The sequence below is a fragment of the Sinocyclocheilus anshuiensis genome, unplaced genomic scaffold (genome assembly GCF_001515605.1).
Source record: "Sinocyclocheilus anshuiensis isolate Anshui unplaced genomic scaffold, SAMN03320099.WGS_v1.1 scaffold85, whole genome shotgun sequence".
Taxonomy (NCBI): domain Eukaryota; kingdom Metazoa; phylum Chordata; class Actinopteri; order Cypriniformes; family Cyprinidae; genus Sinocyclocheilus; species Sinocyclocheilus anshuiensis.
The window spans coordinates 1,477,138-1,484,807 of NW_015536800.1; the positions used below are offsets into that span (position 1 = coordinate 1,477,138).

A 7,670-nucleotide genomic window follows, 5' to 3' on the forward strand; every position below is an offset into this window, starting at 1 on the left:
TTAGAGAATGTACAAATGGTTAACATTGTTTGCATCATATCAGTCAGAAAAGCAGTTCTGGGCTTTTTTTTTTTTTTTAGCTAACTTAGTTGTTTTTTTTGACTGAATAGCTCTGGGGTTTCAAAAGCCCTTTAAAATTAAATATGTACACATTTTGGATTAAATGAAAGTAGTCAAATTTTTTAATTAGCATGGTTTTGTGTTTTGCTTTGGTACCGAGAACCGTGGATTTTCACTGGTATTGGTACCGAATACTGAAATTTTGGTACCGTGACAACACTACTTATGACTCATATCGCTCAAACTTGAGGGCCTCTATAACAACATCTTCTGCACCAAGTTGGTCATGAATCATAAAGGAAGTTTAATACTGTAAGGGGCACCGAGATTCATTTTTTCTGAAGTTAAAATAGTAAACTGAAGGTTAAGAGATCAAATATACACAAAATGTGATGATTTCAGCACCTGAATTCTCCCAGTGCTTCCATCACTCGACACAGATAGACCTGTACTCGCTGACTGGACTCTGCTATCCTTCTGCACACAATCATTGCCTGAAAAATGGATGAAAAGTTTAAATATTTAATAAAAAAAAAAAAAGACCTATCACAATTTTGATTCAGGAAGTTGCTTTCAGCATAAATCTCAACTGATCTACATTAGGGGTGGGCGATATGACCAAAATCTTATATCACAATATGACTAATTTTATATCACGATAATATATATCACGACATAGTTATTTTTTTCTTTTAAAAAGGTTTTTATGGTATTAAAATCTTTGATACCATAGAATTTTCATAATCCTCGTCACCAATGTCAATATCAAACTAATACAAGCCTAAAAAGAGAAAAAAATAACAACCTCAAGCTCACTGAAGATAAATAAACAGGGATGAAATAAGGATAAGAAACTAACTGCAAGCAATAGGACAAAAAACTACAATAAATAAGAAACGCTACATACACTGTGTAAACTAATTAGTTTTCACTGTGTTCTATGTATAGATAGATAGACAGATATAATTAACACGTGTATTAAGTATGGATTCTATACATATATATATATATATCATTATTATTTTTTAATTTCTTTTTATTAAAGTTACAAAAGTGATTTAGTCAAGAGCAGTGAGAAATTTTCTCTCACTGTTGTTTGAGTAATATGAATGGCAGACAGGACGAATAGTGGACAGCTTCCCCTTTAAGACCAAAGTCCGGATCCAATATACTGTTACATATGCGTTTTCTTTTTCAGCTGTTTACACTCTCTTAAGACCTAAATCACTGTGTTTATGAGGATACTTGCAAAGACGGGGATTCTGACGCATATAAGTGTGTTTATGTAATCATTCAAAGCCAATAAAGTGGCAAAAAAATGCGTGCTCCTCTCACACAGAAGCAGAGACGGCGCACGCATATTGATCTGTTGTTTGTGTTTCGACGGCTTAAAAATCGGTTGTTTTAAAACTGCAGTGCTTAAAAACGCGTGTCCATGCTACAGATGTAGTCCCTCGTTTAGGAACGAGCTCCTCGTTTTGGCTGGTCGTTCTCCACCTGGTTCTGTCTCCGCTTCACGCCACGTGGTGGCGTGTAAAGATCGCAGTCATCCAAATGATGAAAAAGTATTACTGTAAACAATGTATTTTGCGACACCACGAAATAAACGATAGAACATAATATGAAACGATAGACTTTTTATTTCGTCCATCCGATATATACAGTGGGTACGGAAAGTATTCAGACCCCCTTCAATATATCGCACAGCCCTAATCTACATGTATAATATATAATATATGAGGACTGTAGAGAGCACGTCATTTGGAAAACAAAGCCAAAACCTGGAAATTTTAAGCAATTTAGAAATTCCGGCCAGGACATGTCCAGAAAAAAAGGATGTATGTTCACCCTAGATTCTGCATTATAGCTATAACTTTTCTGAAAAAAAAATTTTACATTTTAAATTCTGATGATGAATTTTTGCAAATAAATCCACAAACATTTTAGAAAGAACTGCAATACATTGATGAATCGATTTGTTTGGTCAAAACTGGTTAATATGACAAATCCCTCTCCTGCACTTTCACACTTACCCTCTCGATGGCAGTCTTGAGTTTGTTCATGTGAGACTCAAACAGAGGAAAGTGGGAGAAGAAAAACTCCTGAAAATTGTGGTTTTCCTCTTCTCTCTCTGGCAGGCTGATGATGATGCTGATGGCAATCTTCTTCCTCCGGATCATCGCAGGGTTGGAGCTGCAGCTCTCGTCAGACAAGCTGAACATTTCTTCAGTGTTCCTGATGCACAGACATACACAAAAACATATCTAACATATCTGCCCTCTGTATTTTTCATCTCTCTCTTACTCTTACAAATATTTACGCTTACCAGCGAGGCATGGGGCCATGCTGAAGACTGGTGGCCTGGCTACGGAGCCATCGCCGTTGATAACTGCTGGCACAGCCACTACTGAAGGAGGATCCAGGTGACGGTAGGGGAGTGGCCAACAGACTGCTCAGAGATGCTGCAGAATGGAAAAGTGGGAGTTCACAGGCAATATTTATGAGGCAAATAATACCAGTCAACTAATATTTAGTGTATGTGCCAAACACAACTTAAATGAACTGTTCGGAACAGATTTTGGGAAATTTAGCATTACATCACTTGCTCAGCAGTGAATGGGTGCCACCATCCAAACAGCTGATAATCCATAAGTAATCCACACGACTCAAATCGCTGCTTCTGACCAAAATGCAAGTCTACACTAAGGCTTTCTCCAATGAAAGAGTCCATGCCGTTGTCCTCTCACATCAAAATCCACCAACGTATTGTTTAAAAGCTTGTAAACGCTGCTTAAATTGTGCATATTTCTCTCCTGATTCAGACCAGACAACTCTCACTGGAGAAAGCAATATAATGGATAGAGGGCTCATATTTGAGCTGGAAATCATTTGAATCAGTTTGAAGTTAAAAACTTCTTCAAGATGGATTTGTTTCTTTTATTCCGATGGCACCCATTCACTGCAGACGATCCCTTACTTAACAAGTGATGTAATGCTAAATTTCTCCAAATCTGTTTTGATAAAGAAACAAACTCATCTGCATCTTGGATAGCCTGAAGGTCAGTACATATTTAACAAAACTGAATTATACTTTTAATGGAGGCAAATAAAAAGTACACCAGATTATTTACATTTATACAAACATTAGAATTTTTTATCCAATATTTACACAAAATTCACACACAAACAATATATTTGTGAAAAATAAAGCGAAAGCAAATATTTTTATGTCATGACACATAACTGATAAATGGCCAATATCACCCTGATATTTTTGTCTAAATAATTTACAAATAAGACACTCAAAACTAACAATCAATCATTTTAAATGCTAAAATGAAAAATTATATAGATTACATTTAACAGTAATATTAAATTATTAGTTTATTATACAATTTATAACGTGTGTGTGTGTGTGTGTATATATATATATATATATACACACACACACTGATAAGTATATACTTACATAAGTAGGGAAAATTACCATGCACAATTAAATATCCACTATCAATAAATCATTAAAATCCATAAATAACCAATACCAATAAATAAAAAAAGTATGATGATGAAAAAAAAGTGCCATGTTTATAGCCATCTAAATAATAACATCTCTGGTTTAATAGCACAGACGTTTTATACTTGAGTATTGAGGTTTGTTACCCCCACAATGTAAGAATGAATGCCCAAATAGTACACTACCATTCAAAAGTTTGGGGTTGCTAAGATGTTTTTAAAAGACGTCATATATGCCCACCAAGGCTGCATGATTTCAGCATGTATTTGAAACAGAATTCCTTGCTAAATAAAAATATTTATTTATTCAAAAATAAAAATTATTACTTACCCCAAACCTTTGAACGGTAACATGTGCTCAAAGGGACCATTCACTTGCCATGCTTTGGACAATCTGAATCTGCATAAAGTATGCTCTGACTTTGTCCTTTATAAATATATGCATACCTGAGCGAGCGATGCCACTGTCTCCATCCTCACTGTGTCCTCTGCTTGGCATGTCCACTGGATTACTGTGGGCTAGAAAAGAGAGTCATTACACCCTCACATTCAACCGCATTCTGAAGAACGTTAAGAAGTGTGTCTGCATTGCTTCACGACATGGATGATTTGATGAAGGTGTTGGGTTCCCAAGCCCGTTTCAAAAGAGCATGCTGGTTAGTATCCCACAGAGACAGACACACACCAAACACCTGCGAAAGTGTGCACCCATCTGAAAGCACGTAGTTAACCCCATAACCTAGAAACCTTGCAGTCCCATTCGTAAAAATGATGCTGACCCACAATGACACGGACTATGTTCACACTTGGAACTAACATCCATTTCGATGAACCAATCACAAGTGTACGGTGCTAAATACAGATGTGAATAGGGTACAAAATATTTCACGATCTGATCACAGGATGCATATCAGTTGTAGGTGTAAATAACATTCTGTCTTAGCTCTTGTGACCGCATCACCAGTGTATGTTAAAACCAGGTGTAAAACAGGACCGGAGGCAGAGGAAGTGCATTATGTGAGGGGCCCAAAATCAATTAATGGCTAAATAGTCAGAGCACACAGCAGGAAAAAAACGTGTGCATGTGAGATCAACACATGCTCACGCGGCTTCAGCATTCCACACAAACCTGCAAAGAAAGACGCGCTCCGAGCCAGACAGAGCAGAGGAGCGCTAGGCACGCGGCAAACTCCTGAAAAGAGGAGTGGTATATGGCTATGTTGAGAAACAGTATGTTTGGATGAAAGTCAAAGAAAGACTTAAGAAAATAAACAGATGAAAGTGCTGTTACGAAACCTAGTGAGCTACCATGCTGCCTTACTACTAAGGCAGCATCCTGACCGAAATGGAACCTCATTAGGGACCAGTTTGGAAAACTGCATGCTCACACTAACAAGTGTGCTGCAAGGATGACATATTTTGTATGCCAACACCTGGAAACAAGTTAGCATTCTAGCACTTTTGGTTCCATCATCTTGAAGTCTTTTGGTTAAATGCCTTAAATAAGTTTTGTGGTCAAACTTAAGTGGTCAAACAAAAAGATATTTTAACATTTTTCAAAGTACATCAGTTATACCGCCCTTTACTGAAGCTTTTACTTGTCTTTTTAAAGACATTTGCTAAATGAGACTACAAAGGTTATCAGGGACATTAAACATCAGCACACCAAACAGGAAAACTCATCTACTCACTATTCTAACTCAATCTTTCAGGAAAAATGTTTTTAAAATACAGACGGAAAGAGTTGTTTAGGAAAACTCATCTACTCACTATAGTCTGCTTTCACAGCCTCACTGTTTTTATAATCACACTCTTGCAAACTATTCTACAATTTTTAAAATTTTAGACTGAAAGAGTTGTTTAGCTTTTCACTTCTGGCGATTACATTTAAAAGCATAGTTCACCCAAAAATGAAAATAACCCTAGAATTTCCAAGCTTTATAATGGCACTTGTCCAGATTTTGAAGCAAAATAGAGTGCGGCCATCCATCACAAAAAATGCTCGACATGGCTCTGGGGGGTTAATAAAGGCCTTCTGAAGTGATTCGATGCATTTTTGTAAGAAAAATATCCATATTTACAACTTTATAAACTGTAATCTCTAGCTTCCGTTAACTGTCGTACGTGTGTTCACAAGAGAGTGGCGTTCCAGCGGATGACTTTTGCTTGTCGCTATTAATTCGTGGACATTTTTTCTTTAAATCATAGGTAATATAGTTTTTCACAAAGAATTCTGCTGGTAAACAATTATTTAAAATACAAGTTGAAATAATGCGGGTTAGTGGCATTATTAAGCTTGGTACAGTGTATTCTGGGACTGTTTTCTTTGTAAAAGGTACATGAAATCCTGCCTTAAAACAGAAGTAAGATACCTACCTTTTAGAACAGCCTTAGTGGCAGGAGTAAAGCTATGATGCCTTAAAATGCTGCCTATGTACAGCAGGCAATCGGCAGGTCACTAGGTTTTGGAAAAGAGTGTGCAAAAATGACAAAGAAAATATGTTTGTACATATCTTACCTATGCTGCTGGTGTGACTAGGAAAAGTTTGACTCGACTCAAAACTGTCTTGCAGCCTGTAAGAAATAAAATGGAGACAATGAGAGATAGAGAGCAGACTCATGTAGCAGCAGATCGCAGATGAGAGGAAACATGACTCGTACATATTTGTACTTCCAGAGGTGCTGCTTCCAAACCGGGTAGAAAAAACCTTACTGACCATCAGCTGTGGGGGAGACCTGTAACATAAAGAGCAACAGTGCTAGCACACATACATCACTAAGGTCCTGATTCCTGCTAAATATATTATAATTGCATAAAATACTCACCGAATGTGGTGAATTTTAAGAGTTGAGCCCTTATAACTCATGGAAACTGAGCCAAACATCATTTCTCCAAGCATATTCACGTCTGAAGCCGGTCTGGTATACTAAACATTCATACACAAGTCAAAAGTGTTCTAATTACCCATAAACACAGTGTATGCTTTAAAGTTTTTTGAATAATAAAGTTCAATGACAGTGGCTAAAACACAAACCTGATATGTAGGAGGCTTCTCTTTCTCGCTTGCTTGGCTGCCGATATGGCAAGCACCACTCCGGTTGGGGGGAGTTTTGGTTTCATCAGCAGTCTATGAGATAAAAAAAACAAAACAATTGGTCACAATTGGATTCTTCCAGGTCATTACAGAATCAATTAGATTATAAAATCAATTTGATTGGATTAAATGTGAACCATTTATCCATATTTAAAGGTGCTGTATGTAAGTTTTTGACTCTACTAAAGCATAAAAATACCATAATGTGTTTGCAGATATTTAAGAAACATGCTAAGTTAACATACTTGTTTATCTGAAAAACAATGCTACAGTCAGTTATTCTCCTTTGAAAATGTGCGTTCCGGGCCAGAATGTCGTTCTGTTTTGGTTTGTGAAACCGCCCACTGCCAGTTTACCCAATTGTATTTCGGCACCCCGGGTTGCCAGTTGGCGGAAAACACTGTGTATTTTATTTCATTCATCGTCAAGTGCACTCGTTCCTGTTGGTGACGTCAATCTGGCAACCTGTGTGTACCTCAAGTCTGAAGAGGAGGGGCCGGGTGAAAAAAACCCTCTCCAATATTTTGAATTTGGACTGCAATACCTAGTTCAACCACTTGGTGTCAATCCTACATACAGCACCATTAAAAGTGCAATGTGTAATATTTACATCGATCTATTGACAGAAATGCGATATAATATACATAACTATGTTTTTAGAGGTGTATAAAGACCTTACTTAATGAACCGTTATGTTTTTATTACCTTAGATTGAGCAATTAATATCTACATACACCGCGGGTCCCCTAACATGGAAGTCGCCACCATGTTTCTACAGTAACCCTAAACGGACAAACTGCTCTACACAGCGCGTTTCGTTGCTTTGTTGTTCTTGCGAATAAAACACTGACACAATGATGAACAAGTACATTAATATTCGCAATAACATCGATTTATTAAATAATTAAGTAAATATAATTCCTTAATTTACCTTTGTAAAGAAATCTCATTGCTCTCTGCTGTCTTTACCGACGACATCTTAGTCCTGTATCGGCCACC

The 7,670-nt window shown here is 37.0% G+C and overlaps 1 protein-coding gene across 2 annotated transcripts in view; it reads right to left on the reverse strand.

The window, feature by feature from the left end:
* The window catches only part of LOC107656063 (folliculin-interacting protein 2-like), a 35,480-nt gene that overhangs the window by 13,071 nt on the left and 14,739 nt on the right, over positions 1 to 7,670 (reverse strand). For both annotated transcript variants that reach the window (XR_001630517.1, XM_016443737.1), the window contains exons 3-11: positions 6,612 to 6,704; positions 6,403 to 6,503; positions 6,238 to 6,312; positions 6,095 to 6,150; positions 4,706 to 4,768; positions 4,024 to 4,095; positions 2,387 to 2,522; positions 2,094 to 2,295; positions 466 to 554 (exon numbers count right to left, since the gene is read on the reverse strand). Coding sequence is in view for 1 of the 2 variants with exons in the window: in XM_016443737.1 (XP_016299223.1) it covers positions 466 to 554; positions 2,094 to 2,295; positions 2,387 to 2,522; positions 4,024 to 4,095; positions 4,706 to 4,768; positions 6,095 to 6,150; positions 6,238 to 6,312; positions 6,403 to 6,503; positions 6,612 to 6,704 (887 nt within the window). In the remaining variant the exon portion in view is untranslated. The remainder of the gene's footprint in view (positions 1 to 465; positions 555 to 2,093; positions 2,296 to 2,386; positions 2,523 to 4,023; positions 4,096 to 4,705; positions 4,769 to 6,094; positions 6,151 to 6,237; positions 6,313 to 6,402; positions 6,504 to 6,611; positions 6,705 to 7,670) is intronic.